Genomic DNA, 25,734 nt, shown 5'->3' on the forward strand with positions numbered 1-25,734 from the left:
CTAACACCTCCTTGAAGCAGGGGTATATTTTCTATTTATCGTTCCTGTTGTCTATTCTTTCCTACCCTCCCTCCCCCCTTCACCCTTCTACCATCACAGCATATAGAATGCCTAGTTCTCTGCATATAGTAAGCACTCTTTAAATGTTTGAGTCAATGATAATGCCATAACGGGTCTATTATGACATCACCAGGACCAGAACACCATGGCTAGCAACAAATTAGTAGCAGGGTAAACCACAATTTCTGAGAGCAGGAAAGACTTCTAGCTTCCTTGTGGGCATGTTTATTAGTATTTGCCTATATTCTGTGAAAAAAAAGAAGAAATAAAAGAAAATCACTCAACTTTATCAAAATGGAAAATAAGATAGACAATGAACATGAATCAGAAAATGAAGTTATGGATTACACCGTCATGTCCAAAAAAGGCATTGATACATCAGAGATCCCTATGCTTGAGATCCCTGACTCAATACAGCAAGTCATCTCTAGGATTGAGCAAGCACAGTTTTTTCGAGCCAGACAGGTAGGTAGTTTGTGAGAAGTTTATAGTTGCAACTTTTTTTCTTTAACTTTCCATGATCAGTTACATTTTTTTTTTTTTAACTCACTTTATTTGCAAGGTATTTGACTGTGTTTAGGTAACTTTGATTTCAAATGACAATTTCACCTGACTCTCTGGATTAACAAACTCCAACTTTATATTAATCTCTTTCACTTTCATGTCAGAATTAATTGAGCTTTTTAAGAAATAAATCACGTGCTATTGAATGATCAAGGTTCAAAGACAAATTGAAATCTATAGCTAATTTTGATATCTGATTTTAGTCAATAGTTTTTATTTGTTCTTGACTGATCAAATAGCTATTAGCAGTGATTAGTCCTCATAGATTTTCTTTGTACATTCTTTGGGATTTAAGACAGATACAATCCTGTCATATGCTAATAGAGGCAGTTTTATTTTCTCCTTTCATATCTGTGTGCATTTAAACTTTGTCCTTGATGTACTGAGTAAGCTAGGACCTCCAGCATAAAGTTGAGTAGAAGTAATGAGGCATCCTTACTTTGTTCTTGATGTTAGGGAAAAGCATTTCTGTCTTCCACAACTAAGTATGATAGTAGCTGTATATATTTTATAATGCTCTTTATGAAGTTGGGGAAATTCCCTTCTTTTCCTAGTTTGCCTGGATTTTTAATTAGGAATAGATATTAGGGTGTGTTTTTTAATTTGATAAGTGTATATATTGTGAAATGACCACCAAAATACATCTTAGTTAACATCCATGACCATACATAGTTACAAATTTTTTTCTTGTGATGAGACCTTTTAATAATCACTCTCTTAGCAACATTCAAAATGCAATACAGTATTATTCACTATAGTCATCATGCTGTATATCATACCCACATGACTTATTAATATTAGGTTTTATCAAAAGCTTTTACTGCATCTAGTGGAAAAATTATGTGTTTTTTTCTCTTTGAATCTGTTAATAGAGTAAATTACTTTGATTTATGAATGTTAAACTAACCTTGAATTTTTGGAATAAACCCCATTTATTCATAATGTAGCATGCAGTTTATCATCTTGTATTATTCAGTTTGCTAAAATTTTGCTAACAATTTATGTCCATGTTTATAATGTACATTAGTCTGTGTTTTTCTTGTAATGGCACCAGAGTAGTACTAACTTTTTAGACCCAAGTAGAATATTCTCTGTAATTTTCTATAAGAGTTTGTTGAAGAATTGGCATTTCCTGTTATATGTTTGGTAGAAACTGCCAGTGTTTTGGTGAGGTAGGGAGAAAACCAATGGAACCATCTAGATTTGGAGTTTAATTATGGGAAGGTTTTAGACTATAAATTTAATTTTTTAAAAATATCATAGGACTATTCAGGTTATCTTATTTCTTCTTCAGTGAGCTGTCACAATTTGTGTCTTTCAAGGAATTTGTCCATTGTATCTGAGTTGTTGAGTTTATTGGTTTAAAGTTGTTCATAGTAATCCCTCACTATCCTTTCATTATCTGTAGAATCTTTAATAATGTAACCTCTCATTTCTGATATTAGTAATTTGCCTTTTTTCCTCTGTCTCTTTTCCTTTGCTTATGTCTAAAGGTTTATTGATTTCTCTCTCTGTTTATTAGTCTATAGGTTTATCAATTTTATTGATCTCAAAGAATCAACTTTGGATTTTACTCTAATTGCTTTTCTGTTTTCTATTTTACTGATTTCCAAACTGATCTTTATTATTTCATTTACACTATTTACTTTGGGTATAATTTTCTTTTCTTTTTCCATTTTTTTTTTTTTTTAATCCTCACCCAAGGATATTTTTTCCACTGCTTTTCAGAGAGAGTGGGGGGTGGGGGACAGAGAGTGAGAGAGAAACATTGATGTGAAAAAGACACACTGATTGGTTGCCTCCCACTCTCGCACTGACCAGGGCTTGGGATCAAGCCTGCAACTGAGGTACGTGTCCTTGGCTGGAATGGAACCCAGGACCCTTCAGTCCGTGGGCTAACACTCTAACCACTGAACCAAACCGGGTAGGGCTCTTTTCCAATTTCTTAAGGTAGAAGCTGAGTTCATTGATTTAAGAAATTTATTCTTTTGCAATAAGTGTTTTGTTCCATATATTTCCCTCTCTGCAAATAAAAATGCTCTGGTCTGCCTGGCTGGAGTGGGTCAGTGGTTGAGTGTCGACCCATGAACCAAGAGGTCCCTGGTTCAATTCCCAGTCAGGGAACATTCCTGGGTTTCAAATTTGGTCCCTGGTAGGCAGTGTGCAGGAGTAGCCAATTGATGTTTCTCTCTCATCGATGTTTCTATTTCTCTATCCCTCTCCCTTCCCCTCTCTCTAAAATCAATGAAAATATATTTTAAAATGCTCTATTTTTATTTTATTCAGTTTTCAATACTTTCCCTTTTGATATTTTTCTTTGACCCATGAGTTATTTAGAAGAGTGTTAGTCTCCAAATATTTGAAGATTTTAAAGTTTTATTTGTAATTCAGTTTTATTGGATTCAGAGAACTTATTGCATATGATCTGACTCCTTGTAAATTTCTTGAGATTTGTTTTATGGTTCAGAATATGGTCTCTATTGGTAAATGCTATGTATACACTTAAATACAATTTGTATTCTGTTGACAAATGAGTGGAGTACTCTATGAATAATGTTGATGTAAGAAACGTGAGAGAGAGACATTGATTTTGTTGTTCCACTTATTCATGCATTCATTTATTGACTTTCTAAAAAATTTATCTTTATTGTTGAAAGTATTACAGATACCCACCCCCCTTTTTTCCCCATTGATCCTCTCCACCCTGCATCCGCACCCCCCTGCCTCCGGCCTTCACAACACTACTTCTATGTCCATGGGTTATGCATATATGCATATAAGTTCTTTGATTAATCTCTCCCCCCCCCACACTCCCCCACCCTTCCCTTTGCACTGAAATTCATCAGTTTCTTCCATGTTTCTATGTCTCTGGATCAATTTTGTTCCTCAGTCTATTTTGTTTATTAGATTCCGCATATGAGTGAGATCATGTAAAACTGGATCAGGAAGAATCAGAAAACCTGAATAGGCAAATAACAACTGATGAAATCAAAGCAGTAATAGAAAAAACTCGCAGCAAATAAAAGCCCTGGTCTGGACAGCCTCACAGGGGAGCTTTCTAATTCTTTAAGTTGTAGGGTTAGATACTTAACTAAAAATTTTTCTTGCTTTTTGAAAATTTTTTAGGCCTGCAGTGCTGTGGGCTTTTCTCTTAGGACTGCTTTTGCTGTGTCCCATAGATTTTGGGTTGTTGTGTTTTCATTTTCATTTGTTTCCAGGAAGTTTTTTATTTCTTTCTTGATCTTATTGGTAACCCATTCATTGTTTGATAACATGCTATTTAGCCTCCATGTGTTTGAATGTTTTTGAGTGTTTTTACTGTAGTTTATTTCTAATTTCATGTCATTGTGATCTGAGATGTTTGATGTGATTTCAATCTTCTTGAACTTGTAGAGACTGGTTTTGTGTCTTAACATGTAGTTTATCTTTGAGAATGACCCATGTGCACTTGAGAGGAATGTATATTTTGCATCTTTGGGGTGAAATATTCTGTAAATATCAATTAAATCCATCTGACCTTATGTGCCATTTAGAGTCACTGTTGCTGTGTTGACTTTTTGTCTGGAAGATCTATCCAGAGAAGTCAGTGGGGTGTTCAAGTCCACGACTATTACTGTATTGATGTTGATTTCTCCCTTAAAGTCCTTAAGGTTATTATTGATAGACCCTTATTTATTGCCATGTTAATTCTTTATACCTATGTTTCTCTCTCTATTTCTTCTTATTATTACATCAGTCCCTTTAACATTTCCTGCAATGCTGGTTTGGTGGTGATAAAGTTCTTTAGCCTTTTTTGTTTGGGAAGCTCTTTATTTCACCATCTATTTTGAATGATAGCCTTGCTGGATAGAGTAGTCTTGGTTTCAGATCCTTGTTTTGCATTACCTTGAATACTTCATGCCATTCCCTTATGGCCTGTACAGTTTCTGATGAGAAGTCAGCTGACAGCCTTATGGGGACTCCTTTGTAGGTAACAGATTGCTTTTCTCTTGCTGCCTTTAATATTCTCTCTTTGTCTGAATATTTGGCATTTTAATTATGATATATCTGGGCATGGGCCTCTTTGGATTCTTCTTGCTTGGGACTCTCTGTGCATCCTGAACTTGTGTGACTTTTTCCTTGACCAGGTTAGGGAGGTTTTCTGCCATTACTTCTTCAAACAGGTTCTCTAACCTTTGCTTACTTATCACCTCTCCTGGTACTCCTATGAAACGAATATTGTTGTTTCATGTTGTCCTACAGCTCCCTTAGACTGTCCTCTTGTTTTCTAATTGTTTTTTCTTTTTGGATCTCTGATTGAGTGATTTTTTTCTTCCCTGTCTTCTAACTCACTGATCTGATCCTCAGCTTCCTCTAATCTGTTGTTTATTCCTTCCAATGTATTCTTTATTTCTGCTATGTCATTCTTCATTTCTGACTGGTCATTCTTCATAGTTTCCATATCTTTTTTCATGCTGTTGAGCATCCTTACAATCAGTATTCTGAACTCTATATCTGATAGATTGCTTATCTCCATTTCATTTAGCTCTTTTTCTGGAGACTTCTCTTTCATTTGGGACTTGTTTTTTTGTGTCCCCATTTTGGCTGCCTATTTGGGTTTGTTTCTATGTATTAGGTAGATCTGCTAGGACTCTCAGTCTTTTTGGAGGGCCTCTGGTGCAGGCCAATATCAGACGCTGTTTATGTCTGGCCTTGAGTACCCTGTTTGGAGCTATCAACAACCCACAGCTTGAGTTCTCCTCTGTTGGGGCTGGGTGCATTTGGACAGGACCAAGATGCACACCAAAGTCTGCTTTTCCAAGGCCCCGGTCCAGAGGCTGATCAGGCAAAGCACTCTGAGGTCTGCCTCTGCCTACAGGTTGATTAATTTGATTCTTTAATGAGCCACAAGCTGTAGAAATTCCACAGGGTGGGGTAGCTGATTGTTATCAGTCTCTTAATGAGCTCAGGCTGTAGAAACTCCTCTGGGTAGGACCAGAGGTTTTCCAATGTGGTAGGGCAATTGCTTCCCCCTCAGGCAAAAGCTGTGTGGAAGGTAAATAAATGTCTGCCTGTGAAAGTTGTCCTCTGCAGTATGGGGGAATGATTCAGCACATTAATCCAGAGGGGTGCCCTCTGAGCTCTATCTCCAGAGCCCACAATCCTAGAATCTCCTCACACAGCTCCAATCCACTCTGCCCTCCCTCTGCTGGAGCCCAAGGTGAGTGGCTGCACACAAAACTTTATGTGTTGGCTCTTTAAGAGGGTGCCTGCATTTCCAGCCATCTCTCCCTGAAGACAGACACCTGGCTGCTTTTCACAGCCAGATATTATGCGGGCACCTTTCTCAGTTCTGATGTTCTTGGGTGGAAGCCCAGCCTAGGGTTTAGGCCCCAGGGTCCTCAATGGAAACCCCCCACAGCTAAGACATCCCTCAGGACCTTCAGCTGCTGCCTGTGGAAGCCCAGCCAGCCCTCTCCCACCTCTGCACTTCCTACCAGTCTCTATGTGGTCCCCACCTTTCCTCCTTGGTTACAAGGTTGCTCTCCAGCTCATCTTCAGTTGCAGTTGATTATTCAGGATGTTTTTTCTATATTTTAGTTATAATTCCATTTTGGTCTTGGGAGAGTGTCAGTGTAGCTTCCACTCAGTTCATTGCCATCTTTAATCTCCTCATTTGTTGACTCTTGTACATGCTCTGATGAGGCCTATCAGGACAACACCTTGGCCTATCAGGACAACACTCTAACCAACTGTGCTACCTGCCAGGGCTGTAGTAAGTTTTATAAGAGTTTATTTGAGCCCAAACTGATGACAATTGCTTCAGAGAATAACAGTTTTGCAGTTTCTTCTATGCATTTGAAATTAAGGAGGGAACATAAGATTCCATGGAGGTGGGAAAAAGAAAGGTGGGGATTGGATTACAGCATAGTTAACAAGATTATGTGCTCCCTGAAGGGTGGTTATGCTTACTTTAAAGGTGTGTAAACTTAGGTGCACAAAAACAATGGACAGGGCTTGCTTAAAAAATAAACCATTTACTAAAAAAGCTATATGCCTGTGGAGTGACTGCCTACCATGACCTGCCCAGTTAGGAATTTATGATCAGATTAACCTGTGAGGTTATTTTACTTTTTAAAAGAATTTATTTGATGGAGTGGAAGGAAGAGAGTGAGAGAGCGACATGGATTTGTTGTTCCACTTATTTCTGCATTCATTGGTTGAGTCTTGTAGTGCCTTGACCAGGGATGGAACTCACAACCTTGGTGTATCGGACAACACTCTAACCAACTGAGCTATCCTGCCAGGGCCAAGGTTACTGTTTAAAATCCCTTTTTTGTCCACAATAAATCAAGTTAGTTTATAGTATTGTTTAAGTCTTCTGTCATGTGTGGGAGGCAACTTGTCAATGTGTCTCTCTCACATCAGTGTTTCTCCTCTCTCTCTCTCTCCCTCTCCCTCCCTCTTCAACTCTCTCTGAAAAGCAATGGAAAAAATATCCTTGGGTGAGGATTTTAAAAAAAGTGTGTTCCTGCCACACTTGCATCATTGCAATTGCTCAATAGCTACTATGGCTTTAGGGAAAACTCTTTCATATGTACACTAGGAAGCATGATTAAAAATGTTTATGTCATTGTTTTTAAAAGGACAAAACTGGAAACAAACCAATATAGGAATGGATAAGTAAACTGTAGTAGATGTGTGCAATAAAATACTAAACACACTCTTGTAAAAATGAATGAACTATATCTATACACTTCCACCTGGATAAATTAAAAAAAACAACGTTGAGGGGGAAAGCAAGTCACAGAAGAATAAAGAGAATAATTAAACAACAGGCAAAACTACACAATATTGTTTAGGGGTGTGTGTGTGTGTGTGTGTGTGTCTGTATCTGTGTATGTGTGTGTGTGTGTGTGTCTGTTGTAGGAGAGGCAAAACTTTACTCATTTTAGGTTTTCAGCTAGGACTCTTTAAAGAAAGACAAGTTAACAAGAGATAAACAGTTGATTAACATGTGCAGTGCATATCACCTGTGAGAAACCTAAACAAAGAGTAACTCAGAGTGGCTTATATTAGCATCTTCCATCAACAACAACAAAATCAATAAATTCTGGAGAAATGACAGGACAAAGGAAAGCAGTTTTAGGCTTTTAATGGTGGCAATCTGAGGAGAAGCTAAAGGAGTAATGATTATTTGCAGATTCCTCTGGAGTTGACAAGTCTGTCTCCAGTAAAATGAATTTATATCCTGCCTTTAGGCAGAAAAGGGGGAGGGTAGGGAGAGCTTTTCCTGTATTTGCTGCTGCTTTATTGTCTTCAGCTCAAAATAATTTTTATGTCAAAGAGGCATATTTTGGGGTGACATATTCTGATATGTCACTGTCTACTGCTAGAAATTTGTTCTCTCACAGTTCTCAAGGGCAGAATTCTGAAATTTGTGTCATTGGGCCGAAATCAAGATATCGGCCGGGCTGCACTCTCTCGACTATTTCAGGGAGAATCCATTCTTTGCCTTTCCAGCTTCTGGTAGCTGCTGGCGTGCTTTGGCTGTGGCCACATCTTCAAAGCCAGCATCTTCAAAAATCTTTCTGTTCCATCTTCACATTGAGCCTTCTTTTCTGTATGTGTCTGTATGACATGACCTTCTGCCTGCCTCTCGAAAGGACACTTGTGATTGCATTATAGCGCACCTGAAAAATCCAGGATACTCTCTGCACCTCAAGATCCTTAGTTTAATCACACCTGCAAAGAAACTTTTCCATATAAAATAACTTTTACACATTCCAGGGATTATGACATGATAAATTTAGGGGAGAGGCATCATTTATTGTACTACAGTGTTAAAAGTATAGAGAATAAAATTCAGGACAGTGGTTATCTCTGGGCATTGGGAAAGTGACACCATTGATATGAAGAACACAGGAGCCTTTAAAGATGCTCTGTTTCTTCAGCTGAAGAATGGATACACAAGTGTTCATTTTGCCATTATTATTATCTGCAGCTCAGGTTCTATTCTACTCCAGATTAGATGCTCAAATTATGGTGCTTTCTCTACCCACACTCTTACTTTGACCCTTCATCCCTGTGGCACCTGGTAAGCATTTAATAATTAGTAGCATTTAAAGTGTTTACCATGTTACCTATGGTAAAAGTTTATCTCATTTAATCCCCATGATAATCCTGGAATCAAATTCAGATAGTCTGGTTCTACTGTCTGTACTTTTTTGTTTGATTGAAGATTGTTGTTGTTTTTTAATTAAGGTAAAATTCACATAAAATAAAATTCACCCTTTTTGGTGTACTCTTCTTAGAGTTTTGAGAAAGGCATACAATAACCACCACCAAAATCCAGATTCAAACAGTTCTACCACCCCCAAAATTTCCCTGTGCCCCTTGTAGTCACCCTCTCTCCCACTCACAGCCCCTGGCAGCCATTAGTTTTCTGTCCCTATAGTTCTCCCTTTCCTGAATGCCATATAAATGGAATCATATTCTATGTAGTCATTTGAATCTGTCTTAACATTCACCAGTTGAAGGATATTGGGTTGTTTCCATTTTGGAGAAATTATGAATAAAGTCACTACAAACATTCACTTATAAATTATTGTATAAACTTAATTTTTTACTTCTTTTGAGTAAATACCTAGGAATGGTATTGCTAAGTCATATGGTAGCATACAATTGTAAGAAATTGTCAAACACATATCTTTTTTAAAAATTTATTTTTTAATTTTCAACTGCAGTTTACATTCAATATCATTTTGTGTTAGTTTCAGGTGTACATCATAGTGGTTAGACAATCATATACCTTACCAAGTGGTCTCCCCCGATATTTCAAGTACCCACCTGGCACCATGCATAGTTATTACAATATTACTGAATATATTCCCTAGGTTGTACTTTATATCCCTGTGACTATTTTGTGAGCCAAACTGTTATCTTAAGTGGTTTTACTATTTTGCATTCCCACCAGCAATGTCTGAGATTTCCAGTTCCTCCACATCATTGTCTGTGCTTGGTATTCCATTATTTATTTAGATCTTCTTTGATTTCTTTCCTCAATATTTTATATTTTTAAATGTGCATGATGAGGATATGTTCTGAGAAATGTGTCATTAGGCAATTTCGTCGTTGTGTGAACTCATAGAATGCACTCACACAAACCTAAATGGTATAGTCTACTACACACCTAGGCTATATGGTATAGCCTGTTATTGCTCCTAAGCTACAAGCCTGTACAGCATGCTACTGTACTGAATACTGTAGGCAATTGTATTTGCTATAGTATGGTATTTGTCTATATAAGCATATCTAAACATAGGAAACATGTAGTAAAAAATAAAAAAAATGGCACACCTGTATAGAGCACTTACCATATGTAGAGCTTGCAGGACTATAAGCCACTCTGAGTGAGTCAGTGAGTGGTGAGTGACTGTGAAAACCTAGGACATTGCTGTACACTACTGTAGACTTTATAAACACTGTACACTTAGGCTACACTAAATTTGTAAGTCAATACAAGATTAAATCGAGCACAAGAGAAAACAAGAAAATTAAGAGACACAGTAAACACTAGATGTATGAGCTGTTACCAACATAACACCACATATTGTTTTACAGCAAACTTTTTTTTTACTCCTCACCCAAGGATATATTTACTGATTTTAGAGAGAGGAAAGGAGAGAGAGAAACATTGATCAGTTGCCTCTGGTACGCACCCCAACTGGGGATCGAACCTGCAACCTAGGTATGTGCCTTGATTGGGAATCGAACCTACAACCGTTTGGTGCACAGGACAATGCACCAACTAACTGAGTCACCCAGCCGGGGCCAAACCTTATTTTTTATAAATAGGAAGAGTACACTCTAAAATAGCGATAAAATGTATAGTATAGTAGATACATAAACCAGTAACAGTCATTTATTATCATTATCAAATATTACGTACATAATTGTATGTGCTATACTTTTCTACGACTGGCAGACAGCACAGTAGGTTTGTATATGCCAGCCTCACCAAAAACATGAGTAATGAAAGGCCTTGTGCTAACTTTACCACACTACAATGTCACTAGGAGATAGGAATGTTTTAGCTCCATTATAATTCTATGGGACCACTGTGGTGTATATAGTCTGTCATTGACCAAAACTTTGTTATGCAGCATATGACTAGTTAGATTTATATCTAAGTATTTCATGTTTTTTGTGTAATTGCAAGTGGTACTGTTTTATTAAATTTCAATTTCCAATTATTTATTGCTCATATATAGAAATACAATTTTGATTTTTGTATACTATCTATGCTGTGAACATGTTAAACAATGGTAGCTTTTTTGTTGTTGATTCTTTGGGAGTTTTTACATAGACTTTTTCCTTTTGTCTGTAAATAGAAACCCTTTTATTTTTCCCTTTCTAATCTATATTATATTATTTCCTTTTCTTATCTGATTGCATTGGATAGGACCTTTTAATGCTGAATAAAAGTGATTAGAACAGAATTCTTAGAGTACTTAATCTTTCACTATTAAGAATGGTGCTAGCTGTAAATTTTTTCTAACTGCTCTTTATCAGGCTGAGGAAATTACTCCCAATCCTTAGTTTGTTATAAAATTTAAAAAAATATTATGAATGAATGTTGAATTTTATCAACTACTTTTTCTGCATCTGTTAAGATAATCATATAGTTTTTCTCCTTTAGTCTGTTGATACTGTGAATTACATTGATTAATTTTCTACTTTTGAATTGGTTTTGCATACCAGCAGTAAACTTCACTTGTTCCTGATGCTATCTTTTGATATATTATTTGATTCTATTTTTTCATATTTTGTTAAGAATTTTTATGACAATGGTCATGAAAAATATTAGTTTATGGTTTAATAAAACAATTTTTTTTTAATTTTTATAAGAGTTTATTTGAGCCAAACTGATGACATAAACCATGGAAAAAGACCTCAAATGCTCCCAAGAATTGACAGTTTGGCAGCTTCTTTTATGCATTTGAAATTAAGGAGGGTATTTAGGGAAGATTGAAGAAAGGCAGGGATTGAATTATAGGACAGTTAACAAGATTATGTGATCTCTTGAGGGTTAACACCTCACTTCTGGCATTTCAAAGGTATGTTAACCTAGATGCACAAAAACAATGGGCAGGGCTGCCTTAAAAACTTTCACTAAAGAAGTGATAGGCTTGGGTTGTGATCACCCATCATGACTTGCCCACTTAGGAATTTATGATCAGATCATCCTGTGAGGTTACTTTTCATAGAACCCTTTTTTCCTCCACAGTTTCCCCTTTTAGTCATAAATCAATTCGAAGGATGCATTGACGACCAACCTTTTGGTCGGACAGTGTGGTCTCACAGCACTAGGAAGGCTCATTCCTAGGAATTCCACTGGGGATGGGATCTGAGTAGAGGCAGAATCTTTCCCAAAAAAGGAAAGGGCAGGTAAGTGGAAGGCAGTCAGATCTTATGGCCTTCATTGTGAAAAATCACTCTGGATCATTTCTATCCTATGAACTATCATGACCCAAGTTTTGCCCTCTCATCTTTCTGTATTTGGCATTTAGTAGAACATTTACATGAGCCACAAAAAAAGTATTAACAAATATCTTACACATTTTCAGTCATCATAAACAGTTGGACTATATGGAAAAGCCCAAAGAACAAGTATAACTATTATTATGACTAATATAATTAGCAGAAAAGTAAAGACAATCAAAATGGATTCTGAGTTCATCAATCTGTAGATATGCAGGCCTTGTCCATGTCTTGGGATAGCTGTCTATCTTTGGTGTCAGCGGCTCCTCATCCTCAAAGAGTCTTTGATGTCCACAGACAGAGGTAGATGTCCAATCCTGGTTAGGCAACTGATAAGATCCTTTCCAATGAGGTTGGAGTGTGTCTTTTATTATCTGTCCTTTCCAATAAACATCATCTCCAGGTGGCAGTCAATGTTTTTTAAAGTCTGTCTTTTGGAAGCTCTCGAAATTCAGCTGATGGGGAGCAAGGAGCCAGTGTGGCACAATGGGCCCTTGCTTGTACCTAGCACTGGGTCCAGGACCATGGGGTGGTCCTGGGTGGGCATCTTTTATTCCTGCCAGCTACCAAGTAAATACTGATGTCAAACCATTTCCCGGTTTCTGGAATCCTCCAGCTTATGGTTTAATTTTTTATGTCTTTTGTCTGGTTTTGGTATTAGGTTAATGCTGGCCTCAAAGAATGAGCTGGGAAGTGTTTGTTCCTCCTCAGTTTTCTAAAAGAATTTATGAGAAATTGGTTAGCTTGTAATGTTATACTTTGTCACTTGGCCTAGCAAACTTTGTGTCTGTTCTGCAGCGTACTTAAATTATTTGCTGCAACCAGATCACCTGTGTTTCTGCACCTAATATTTTTAGCACCTAACATCTGATTATTCCTTTTCCAAATAAAAATAATAATAATTTTAATTGTGGTAAAAATCATGCAACACAAAATTTACCATCTTAACCATTTTAAGTGGACAGTTCAGTAGTGTTAAGTATATTCACATTGTTGTGCAATCAATCTTCAGAATTTTTCATTTTGCAAAACTGAAACTCGACACCCATTAAACAACAACACCCAACTTCCCTCTCCCCACCAGCCTCTGGAAACTACCATTCTACCTTGTTTCTATAAATTCAACTGTTCTAGATGCTTCATGTAACTGAAATCACACAGAAGTTGTCTTTTTATGACTGACTTATTTAACTTAGCATAATGTCTTACGGTTAATACATGTAGTATGTGTCAGAATTTCCTCCCTTTTCAGGACTGAATAATGTTTTATTGTATGTGAATACCACATATTGTTTATTCATTTATCTGTCAATGGACACTTGGGTTGGTTCTACCTCTTGGCTAATATGAGTAACACTGTTATGAATATTTCTTAGGGACCCTGCTTTCAATTCTTTTGGGTATATACAGAAGTAGAATTTCTGAATCATATGATAATTCTATTTTTAATTTTTTGTGGACTTGCCATACTGTTTTGTATAGTGGTTGTACCATTTTATATTCCCCCTACCAACAGTGAACACAAGGGTTCCAATTTTCCACATCCTTACCAATATTTGTTATTTTCTGGGGGGGGGGGTTGTTGTCTCTTTTTTAAATAGTAGCCATCTTAATGGGTGTAAAGTGAAATCTCACTGTGATTTTGATTTCACTTCCCTAATAATTAGTGGTGTTGAGCTTCTTTTGATATGCTTGTTGGCCATTTGTATATCTTTTTTGAATGTCTATCAAGTCCTCTGCCCATTTTTTTAAGTGTTTTTTTTGTTTGTTTGTTTGATGTTGAGCTGTAGGAGTTCTTTATATGTTGTGGATATTAATTCTTTATCAGATATATGATTTGAAAATATTTTCTTCCATTCCATAGATTGCCTTCTAATTCTCGATTGTGTCCTTTGATGCACAAAAGTTTTAAATTTTTATTTAGTCCAATTGATGGAGTTTTACTTTTGTTGCCTATGGTTTTGGTATCATATGTAGGCAATAATTGCCAAATCCAATGTCATGAAGTTTTTCCCTCTATGTTTTTTTCTGTTTTATAGTTTTAGGTCTTATGATTAGGTTTTTGAGCCTCTTTGAGATAAATTTTGTATATGGTATAAGGTAAGGGTCCAACTTCATTCTTTGGAATGTGGACATCCAGTCCCTCCCTCCCTCCCTCCCTCCCTCCCTCCCTCCCTCCCTCCCTCCCTCCCTCCCTCCCTCCCTCCCTTCCTTCCTTCCTTCCTTCCTTCCTTCCTTCCTTCCTTCCTTCCTTCCTTCCTTCCTTCCTTCCTTTCTCTTTCTCTCTCTCTCTCTCTCTCTCTCTCCCCCTGTCTCTCCCTCTCCCTCCCTCCCTCCTCTCTCCCTCCCTCTCTCTCTTTCCCTCCCTCCCTCCTCTCTCCCTCCCTCTCTCTCTCTTTCCCTCCCTCCCTCCCTCCCTCCCTCCCTCCCTCCCTCCCTCCCTCCCTCCCTCCCTCCCTCCCTCCCTCCCTCCCTCCCTCCCTCCCTCCCTCCCTCCCTTCCTTCCTTCCTTCCTTCCTTCCTTCCTTCCTTCCTTCCTTCCTTCCTTCCTTCCTTCCTTCCTTCCACCAAGTAGTATTCATTGTGTAAATGTTCGACAGCCTTTTTATCCACTTGGGCTGTTTGCAGGTCTTGGCTATTATAAATAATGCTGCAATGAATATAGGGATGCATATATTCTTTCGAATTAGTGTTTCAGGTTTCTTAGGATATGTTCCAAGACATAGGATTGATGGGTCAAAAGGCAGTACCATTTTTAATTTTTTGAGGAAACTCCATACTGTTTTTCAGTCTGCATTCCCACCATCAGTGTCCTAGGGGTCCCTTTTCTCTACACCCTTGCCAGCACTTGTTGATTTATTGATGATAGTTATTCTGACAGGTGTAAAGTGATATCTCATTGTGGTTTTAATTTGCATCTCTCTGATGATAAATGACATTGGGCATTTTTTCATATATCTATTGGCCATCCGTATGTCCTCTTGGAGAAGTGTCTATTCAGGTCCTTTGACCATTTATTAATTGGGTTATTTGTCTTCCTGGTGTTGAGTTGTATAAGTACTTTATATATTTTTGAAATTAACCCCTTATCAGATGTATCATTGACAAATATGTTCTCCCACTTAGTAGATTCCCTTTTCATTTTGTTGATGATTTCTTTTGCTGTGCAGAAGCTTTTTAGTTTGATGTAGTCCATTTGTTTACTTTTTCCTTTGTTTCCCTTGCCCTAGGTGATATATTGGTGAAAATACTGCTATTTGAGATGTCTGAGATTTTACTGTCTATGCTTTCTTCTAGGATTTTTATGGTTTTGCAACTTACATTTAAGTCTTTTATCCATTTTGAGTTTGTTCTTGTGTATGGTGTAAGTTGGTGTTCTAGTTTCTTTTCTTTTTTTTTCTTTTTAATTTTTTAAAAAATACATATCTTTATTGATTTCAGAGAGAGGAAAGGAGAGGGAGAGAGAGAGATAGAAACATCAATGATGAGAGATAGAAACATCAATGATCAAGCCCGCAACCGGGCATGTGCCCTGACCGGGAATCGAACCCCGATCTCCTGGATCCCAGGTCGACGCTCAACCGCTGAGCCACACCCGGCTGGGCTCTTTTCTTTTTTTTGACATTTGCTTGTCCAATTTTCCCTACATCACTTATTGAAGAGACTGTTCTTACTCCATTGTATGTTCTTGCCTCCTTTTGCCAAATATTAATTGACCATAAAAGCATGGGTTTATTTCTGGGCTCTCTGTTCTGTTCCATTAACCTATGTGCCTATTCTTGTGCCAGTACCAGGGTGTTTTGGTTACAATGGCCTTGTAATATAGTTTTATATCAGGTAGTGTGATACCTCCAACTTAGTTCTTTCTCAAGATTATGGAGGCTATGCTGGGTCTTTTTGATTTCCATATAAGTTTATGGAATATTTGTTCTATATCTGTGAAATATGCTATTGGTATTTTTGTTGCTGTTGTTGTTAATCCTCACTAAAGGATATTTTTTTCCACTGCTTTTTCAGAGAGTGGAAGAGAAGGAGGAAGGGAGGGAGGGAAGGAGAGTGAGAGAAAGAGAGAAACACTGATGTGAGAGAGACACATTAACCTGGTTGCCTCCCGCACCTATTCTAACCGGGGGTAGGGAGTGAACCTGCAACCCAGGTATGTGACCTTGACTGAGAATTGGACCCTTGACTCTCTGGTGCACAGGCTGATGTTCTAACCACTGAGCACACCAGCCAGGGTGCCACTGATATCTTAATAGGAATCATGTTGAATGTATAGATTGCTTTGGGTAGTATGGACATTTTAATGATGTTAATTCTTCCTGTCCATGAACACGGTATATGCTTCCACTTATTAGTATTTTCCTTAATTTCTTTCTTCAGTATCCTGTAATTTTCTGAGCATAGGTCTTCTACCTTCTTGGTTAAATTTATTCCCAGGTATCTTTTTATTGTTGCAAAAGTAAATGGGATTGTTTTTGTAATTTCTCTTTCTGATAGTTCATTATTTGTGTATAAGATTGACAGCGATTTCTGAATATTGATTTTGTATCCTGCTAATTTGCCCCCACTAATTTTTAGTGGAGTCTTTAGGTTTCCCATGTGCAATATCTTGTCATTTGCAAATAATGAGTTTTACTTCCTACTTTCCACTTTGGATGCCTTTTATTTCTTCTTCTTGTCTGATTGCTGTGGCTAAGACTTCCAGTATTATTTTGAATAAGAGTCATGAAAGTAGACATCCTGTCTCATACCCAGTCTTAAGGGAAACACTTTTAGTTTTTGCCCATTGAGTATGATGTTGGCTGTAGGTTCATCATAATTGGCCTTTATTATGTTGAGGTATGGATATCTCCATTCCCACTTTGCTGAAAGTTTTTATGGTAAATGGGTGCTGGATTTTATCAAATGCTTTTTCTGCATCTATTGATAAGAGTGTGTGATGTTTTTCATTTTGTTTATGTGATGTATCACATTTATTAATTTGCAAATATTGTACCAACCTTGAATCCTCAGAATAAATCCCATTTGATCATGGTGTATGATCTCTTTAATGTGTTGCTGGATATGGTTTGCTAATATTTTGTTGAGGATTTTAGCATCTATGTTCAGCAGGGATATTGGCCTATAATTTTCTTTCTTTGTAGTGTCTTTATCTGGTTTTGGAATTAGGATAATGCTGGTCTTGTAAAAAGAGCTTAGAAGTCTTCCCTCCTCTTGAATTTTTTGGAATAGTTTGAGAAGGAGAAGTGTTAGTTCCTCTTTGACTGTTTGGTAAATTTGCCAGTGTAACTATCTGGTCCAGGACTTTTGTTTGCTGGGAGTTTTTTGATTACTGCTTCAATTTCATTAGTTGTAATTAATCTATTCAGGTGTTCTGATTCTTCCTGACTGAGTTTTGGAAGACTGTATGTTTCTAGGAACTTATCCATTTTGCCCAGGTTGTCCAATTTGTTGGCATGTAACTGTTCATAGTATTTTCTTATAATCCTTTATATTTCCGTGGTGTCAGTTGCTATTTCTCCTGTTTTATTTCTGAGTTTAATTATTTGGGTCCTCTCTCTTTGTTTCTTGATGAGTCTGGTTAAAGGTTTATCAATCTTGTTTATCTTTTCAAAGAACTGGCTCTTGGTTTCACTGATATTTTGTTGTTGTTGTTTTTAGTCCCTATGTCATTTACTTCCTTTCTGATCTTTACTATTTTCTTCCTTCTACTTACTCCAGGCTTTGTTTGTTGATCTTTTTATTTAAAATTTTAATTTATTGATTTTAGAGAGAAGAAGATGGGGGGTGGAGATCCATTTGTGGTTCCACTTAGTTATGCATTCATTGGTTGATTCTTGTATGTGTCCTAGCCAGGGATTATACCTGCAATTTGGCATATAGGGATGACACTCTAACCATCTGAGCTACCTGGCCAGGGCTGTTCTTTTACTAGTTCTTTTAGGTGTAGGGTTAGATTGTTTATTTGAGATTTTTCTTTTTCTTAATATAGGCCTGTAATGCTATGGACTTTCCTCTCAGGACTGCTTTCCTTGTGTCCCATGTATTTTGGGTTGTTGCATGTTCATTTTCATTTGTTTCCTAGTAACTTCTGATTTCTTCCTGATATCATTGTTAACCCATTCATTGTTTAATAACATGTTATTTAGCTTCCATGTGTTCGAATGTTTTTCATTTTTTAAAATTATAGTTGATTTCTAGTTTCATATGATTGTAGTCAGAGAAGATGCTTGATATGATTTCAGTTTTCTTGAATTTATTAAGACTTATTTTGTGTCCTAACATGGGGTCTATCTTTAAAATGTTTCATGTGCACTTGAGAAGAATGTATATCCTGCTGCTTTAGGAGGTAATGTTCCGTAAATATAAGTTAAATCCATGTGATCCAGTGTGTTGTTTAAGATTGCTGTTTCTTTGTTGATTTTTTTGTCTAGAAGATCTAGCCATTGATGTTAGTGAGGTGTTAAAATCCCCTATGATGACTGTATTGTTGTTGATCTCTGCTTTAATGTCCACCAAGATTTTCTTTATATATTTAGGTGCTCCTATGTTGGGTTCATATATGTTTTCAAGGGTATATACTCTTGTTGGATTGATCCCTTTAGTATTATGTAGTGACCTTCTTTGTCTCTTGCTATGAAGTCTATTTTGCCTGATATATGTATTGTTATCCCAACTTTTTTTGTTTCCATTTGCATGGAATATTTTTTTCCATCCCTTCACTTTCAGTCTGTATCTTTTGTTCTGAAGTGGGCCTCTTGTAGATAGCATATATATGGGTCTTGTTTTCCTATCCATTCAGCTACCCTATGTCTTTTTTTAAGTTTTTATTGATTTTAGAGAGAGGAAGGGAGAGGGAGACAGAGATAAAAACATTGATGAGAGAGTGTAACATTGATTGGCTGCCTCCCACATGCCTCCTACTGGGGATTGAGCCTGCAACCTGGGCATGTGCCCTGATTGGGAATTGAACCGGCGACCTCCTGGTGTATGGGATGATGCTCAACCAATTGAACCACACCAGCCAGGCTATGTCTTTTCATTGGTGCATTTAATCCATTTTCACTTAAGGTTATTATTGATAGGTACTTATTTACTGCCATTTTATTCTTTATACCTATGTTCCTCTCTCTCAGGTTTTGTTGTGTTTGTGTTGTTGTTTTTTGTCTGGGAAACTTTATTTCACCTTCAATTTTAAATAACTTTGCTGGATAGAATAGTCTTGGTTGTAGTTCCTTGCTTTTCATCACTTTGAACATTTTATGCCACTCCCTTCTGGCCTGAAGTGTTTCTGTTGAGAAATCAACTGACAGCCTTATGGGAGCTCCTTTGTAGGTAACAAATTGTTTTTCTCTTGCTGCTTTTAAGATTCTCTTTGTCTTTAACCTTTGACATTTTAATTAAGAAATATCTTGGTGTGGGCCTCTTTGGATTCATCTTTTTAAAAAAATTCCTCAGTTATGTTTTCATGATTTCAGAGAGAGAGGAAAGGAGAGAGAGAAAAAAAATATTGATGTGAGAGAAATACATCGATTGCTTGCCTCCTGTATGCGCCCCAACTAGGGAACAAATCTGCAACCGAGGTACATGCCCTCAGCTGGAATTGAACCTGGAGCCCTTCTATCTGTGGGCCGATGCTCTAACCACTGAGCCAAACCAGCCAGGGCCTATGCTCTTTTTAATACTTCCTATCTCTTTGTTTAAGCTCTCACTGAGATCATCCATTCATCCCCTAAGGTCCTTGAGCATTCTCATAACCATTGTGTTAAACTCTGTATCTGCTATTTTGGTTGCTTCCATTTCATTTAATTCTTTTTCTGGAGATTTCTCTTATTCTTTCATTTGGTGCCCCGTCCTCTCCCAACCATGTCGTCTGACAAGATCCGGATGTGGAGAGGAAGCTTCAAAGAAGGCGTCTTCTGAGGAAAGGACGTGGCATGTGGGAGGGAGTAATTGGCTTAATGGGAATATCCCTTCTCCTCCTTGAAGGGGGATTTTGGGCCATAAATCAATAACTAACCTGGGAATGGTAAACAGTGTTCTCACTTCTGAAGAAATCTCGATTTCCCCAAGTCCAGTCACCATCACATGTGCCGGATGCTTTAACAAATAGTTATTAGAAGAAGCTAGGAAAATTCCCCCTGGCGCCCCCAAAAAGGGATTTATGGAGGAACTAGAGCAAGCTGAGCTCATGCAGGCACCTATCCTCGAGTGCCCCCGCCTATGAATGCAAGATTAGTCGAGGACAAGAAAAAGGCCATCGCCCCTTGCCTACTGTACAAGGACCACCCTGGGTAGCACATAGAATAAATGGCAGATTGTGGCATCCCCCTAAAAGGGGCTAACAGTATGGAAAGGCTACCAGACCCTCCTCTGCCTCATACAGGTGCTTACAATGAAAACTGTATCAAAATAGTTAATGTAAATGGAAGGCATGTTCAGTATGAAAACTTGCCCTTCATGAAATGCTTGGCAAGGCAGCGGCCACGCTGGTGCTTGCTCCCAAAGAAACAAAAGAAAAGCATTCTTAAGCTGTTAATCAATAGCTATGGCAAAAGGCACTCTTTTTTTAGAAGAAAATGGCAAGAAGAATATAATAGCTTAAGAATAGGTCCATAGTTAAAATATAACCAGAAGAAGTAGTAACCACAGGCAAATATTATATAAAATTTCTGTCTCACAAACTAATATATTACTGCTGCAAACAAAGCCGCATCTATCACTCTATAGGTCACTGATTTTTCCTTTCTCCTCTATTCTAAAAAATAAGTCAAAATTGTTCCGTTCTGATGAAATCGAAACTTGTATTGTTTAACCTGTGAATAATATTTCTTGCTTGCTAACCGAAAAATGTAATCATGGCCAAAAAAGAAAATATAAAAGATTATGTTGATTCTCAATAAAGTGGAACAGTGTCACACCACCTCTGAGTCGTGTAGTCTGCTGTCTCCGAGCGCCGACGCCTTGCCCACCTTCAGCACCCCTGACTCCCGCTGCGGCTGGACCGTGGCAATTTGGGGCATATTTCTTTGTCTCTGCATTTTGTCTGCCTTTTTGTGTTTGTCTCTGTGTATTCAGTAGATCTGCTATGACTCACAAGCTTGTTATGAGGGCTTTCTGATGTAAGTGCCTTACGGGTCTCAGGGGCAGAATCTTTTAGATTACCTGGACTAGGTGCTCCAGAAATGATCTTGTGTGGGTTATGTGCCCTCTCCTATTATAGCTGAGTCTTGAATGCTGTTGGCCCATTTGTGGGTAGAGTTAACCCTCAGGCTGGCTGGCTCACTATAAGGATAGACCTCATTCACTGTGTATGAGTTGCTCGTCGTTCAGGGGCTGCGAGGCAGAGCTGTTCCCAGCAGGGTCTGGTATCTGCTGGGGTCCCCCTTTGGCTGTGCCATTTGTGTGGCTAGTTGCGCTGAGCTCTTGTGTGGTTTGAAGCCCACCAGTGGTTGTGTTGGTTTTGGGCCCCCTTGGCCTGGGCCCTGGTGCAGGTCAATGTCAGATGTTGTGAATAACCAGCCTTGGGTTACCAGTCTGGAGCTACTACACTATTTGCTGTTTGCTCTGTATCTTCTGGGCCTGGGTGTGTGCAGGAGGGGCCAGGCTGTGTACCATGATGGGCTTCCTGAAGCTCTGAGCTGGGGGCAGATCAATAAAAGTCCAAGTCTCCCTGAGGACAGCGTCCACCAGTCAGCTATTCCGCCCCACCTTGAGGTTGCCTGGACTTCCTCCAGAGTCTTATGAAGAAAGGCTGTAGAGTGGGCCCAAGCTGGCTGTGCCCCACTGACACACATGGCTCAAGCTCAGTAGGACAGGGTGACTGGGTCAGGGGGATGGGGCTAGTGGGTCCCCTACTTGGAGACAGTGTGGTCAGGCACTCAATGGAAAGAATGTGGCCCCTACTTCAGAGCCATACCACTCAGTCTCTGCTATAGTCTCCAATTCTAACTCCACCTGGAGGAGCACACCACAGGTTGAGATTGGGTGCAGCCAGCTGTCCCCACTGCAGGAGCAAGCTCAGCAGTACAAAAGCCTTCCATTGCAGGTGGCACCAGCTGGGCTGCAGGAGGGAGGTGAGCTGCACTCCTCCCCTTAGCTCTGTAGCCATGACTACTTGAGCCTCAGACTACTTCACTCTACTGGGACCCCAGGTAAGTGCCCAACAGTGAACTCCTGTGAGTCTCTGAGAGAGATGCACTATGAATGTCCCAGCTCTGTATAGAGCTGCTTTTCCCCCATGGAACTGAGCTCAGCCAGATGGGGCCAGCAGGACTTGGGAACGCAGATCAAGGCAGCTCTCCATTGGTGGTGGTACAGGCCCTCAGGAGGGGAGCAAGCTGCATGCCTTCCCTTACCTCCACAGCTACACCACCAAAGACCCTAACAAGGGGGTCTTCTGTTGGGGTGGTACCTGCCGAACCCATGCTGGAGGTAGTTTGGCCCACGTTCCAAAGCCACAGAGTTCAATGACTGAGAGTCTGCCTATAGTTTCTCCAGAGAGTGTAGGGCCCCTGTAGGGTGCAGCCAACAGTCCTTTCTACCAGACTCAAGGTTGGCAGGGTAGTGTCACCAGTATTTGGAAGGTCAGGTTGGTGCACTCCCCTAACTGGTGCTGTAAGAATACGAGTGCCTGACCCTGGGATATGGAGCCCAAGGGCAGCGTGGTATATTGACTCAGGACCAGGATCTCAGTAGCTGACTCTCCAGAGCTCTCCCTGGAGCCACACCATCCAGATCTTGTTCTTATGGCTTCTGTATGCCCTGAGTCAACTTCACTCTACTGGGGCCCCAGGTAAGTGCCCAACAGTGAACTCCTGTGTGTTGGCCCTTTAGAAGAGCACCTGGGATGCTAGCAGACTATTTCCTCTTTCCAGCCAACAGAATCCCCACTGATTTTCACTGCCAGATGCTATGCAGGCTCCTCTTCCTGGCCCTGGTGCTCTGGTTTGGGGGTCCCGACATGGGATTGAGACCCCATGTTCCTCAGGAGGGACTTTTGCAGCAGAGATGACCCTCTGGGTTCTCAGCCACAGCACCTGGGTGCTGGGGCCAGCCCTCTCCACATCTCTGCCCCTCTTACTAGTCTCTGTGTAGCTTCTTCTAGAAATCCTTGGATATAATACTCCTGTTCAGCTGTCCTGCAGTTGGTCATTCAGGTTGATTGCTTTATAATTTAGCTGTAAAGCCGGTATGGTGCTGAGAGGAGGTGTGTAGCTTCTACCCACTTTGCAGCCATCTTGGATCACCCCAGATATGGTTTCAAACCCAGTGTTCTTTTCATTATATCATAGCAATGCTAGGATGATGAAGGCAGAAAAAAATTTAAGAGGGAAAATATGAGATCCACAGTAAGCTAGAATAAGCAGGACTTTGATTCAACAGTTTTATAGTCACTGTCACTGAAATTCTGGGAAGAAAGGTCAAACTGAACATTTATTAACATATTCCCCTTTCTTATTCTTATAGGACATTAATACGCAGCTGAGTGACATAATGCAAAATGTGCACAGGATGATACATCGCTACACTTTTGATGAGCACATGCAGTCTGGAAGAAAAATCTCTTTTTCAGAATATAAGAAACGGAGAATAAATTTGCTAGAGAAAATAGCTGTTTATGCTAATTCTGCTGAAATTAAAGAAAAGACTCTTGCACATATCCTGGCCTGGTTGGAAGAATGGAGTAAGTTTTCAAAAGTGGTTTGAAGGAAAAACCACAAAGTTAATGAAAAAGGTAGAGAACAGAATCTATAAGTAAATTTTGAAGGATTAGAAGAAGACTACAGAAGAAAGGACTAAGGAGTTATTCAGAGAACAGTTGTCCTCTATTTCAGTAAGAATAACATAATAAAAATATAGGCTTGCTCACTTAATGCCAGCAATTCTGACCTCCTTGTTTTGCTCCAGGCATGCCAGAATGCTCCTGCGTGTCTTTACGCTTACTATTCCCTTGCCTAGAACATTTTCCACCAGGTAGACACATGGCTCCTTCTCTGCTTATACCTTACTTTAAAATGAGGTGTTCTCATCCCAGTCAGTTTGGCTCAGTGGGTAGAGCACTGGCCCGCAGACTGAAGGGTCCTGGGTTCGATTCTGACCAAGGGCATGTGCCTTGGTTGTAGGCTCAATCCTAGTCAGGGTGCATGTGGGAGGCAACCAAGTGATGTGTGTCTCTCACATTGATGTTTCTCTCTCCCTCCCTTCCACTCTCTCTGAAAAGCAGTGGGAAAAATATCCTTGGGTGAGGATTTGAAAAAGAAGAAAGAGGTGTTCTCTTTCCTCTAATCCAGGGGCTGGTGGTGTGACATGTTGTAATTGCCTGGCAGAGAGTCATCATTTTGGTCTAATGATGGGAAGTCAGCTCAGTTGGCAGGGAGTGGGATGGGTGTGTGTGTGTGTGTGTGTGTGTGTGTGTGTGTGTCCAATTAAAGAGTATTGGAAAATAAATCTCTATTATCTCTTTTTGACAGTGACTTTTTTCTTATTCATAAAATAAATTATAATGAATTATACCTATAATACCTTTATTTAAATCCAGTGTCTATTCAGAAGCCTTTATCTGTATTCACATGTATACCAAGTGTTAAACATAGTTATTGTTGCACATTTGAACTTTGTTTTTCTTTAATAGAAAACAATGCTGCTACTATACATCTTTCAAAATGGAAAATAAAATAAAATTAGGTGTTCTCTGCCCATCCTCAGTCCCTATCTCTCATCCATCACTCTTTGCTCTTCTTTACTTTTGTCTCTACTATTTCTTACCATCTGACATATTATATAATTAATATTTTTATTTTTATTTTTTGTCTGTCTCCTTTCACAAGCAGTATGAAGTCAGGGAATTGGCTTTATTCAATGTTTTATCCTCAAAATCTAGAAGAGTACATGACAGAGGAGATGTCTGTTGAACGAAAGAATGAATAAACTAAGAACACAAAAAAGAGGAATTTCATTTGGTTGCAAGAAGTCTCATGTAACAGTGGTTATAACAGAGTAGATTAACTTACCAAAAGAGTTAATTGGGGTTTAGATCCCCAATATTAAGACACATGTTCACATTTTAGATACCTACTTCCTTGGAGTTATGGAACTAAACCAAATAGACATCTTTTAACGTGATTCATATTTTTATGTCCAGGACTTACTGTTCAGCCTTCTATTCTAAGTCTCTTCCTTTTTTATTTCCTCATAAAGGTCTCAGAACAGCAATAAGTACAAGATATCTATATTCCCCAATACTACAACATTGAGTAGTTAGCCAATATTATAAGCCCATATGGTTACAATTATTTAAAGTAACTTTTTTACTCTCTTCAAGATGCCATTTTGTCGGAGATGACTGAAATTGATATTGATGAACAGCACCACTGGGTAGCACAAATAGAGATTTTACCAGAAACATTCAAAGCTATTGAGAGCAATGTCAAGATATTGAGTAGAATTAGTGCTTTTTTGCTCGAAGAAAAGAAGCAACAAGGGAAAAAAAAAGGTAAGGATGCTTTAAGATATTAGAAAGAGATTTTACTTTTTCTAAAAGACAGCTTTATTGAGATATAATTTACATACCATAAAATTCAC

At 38.8% G+C, this 25,734-nt stretch overlaps 1 protein-coding gene across 1 annotated transcript in view; it reads left to right on the forward strand.

The window, feature by feature from the left end:
• The first annotated feature begins 329 nt into the window (after positions 1–329).
• Positions 330–25,734, forward strand: part of FAM186A (family with sequence similarity 186 member A) — a 52,734-nt gene continuing 27,329 nt past the window's right edge. Inside the window, exons 1-3 of the mRNA XM_087813767.1 lie at positions 330–525; positions 23,620–23,836; positions 25,475–25,645. Coding sequence (XP_087669893.1) covers positions 355–525; positions 23,620–23,836; positions 25,475–25,645 — 559 coding nt within the window. The 5' untranslated portion in view covers positions 330–354. The remainder of the gene's footprint in view (positions 526–23,619; positions 23,837–25,474; positions 25,646–25,734) is intronic.

This window comes from Miniopterus natalensis, chromosome 2 (assembly GCF_054644295.1).
Source record: "Miniopterus natalensis isolate mMinNat1 chromosome 2, mMinNat1.hap1, whole genome shotgun sequence".
In the NCBI taxonomy this organism is placed as follows: Eukaryota; Metazoa; Chordata; class Mammalia; order Chiroptera; family Miniopteridae; genus Miniopterus; species Miniopterus natalensis.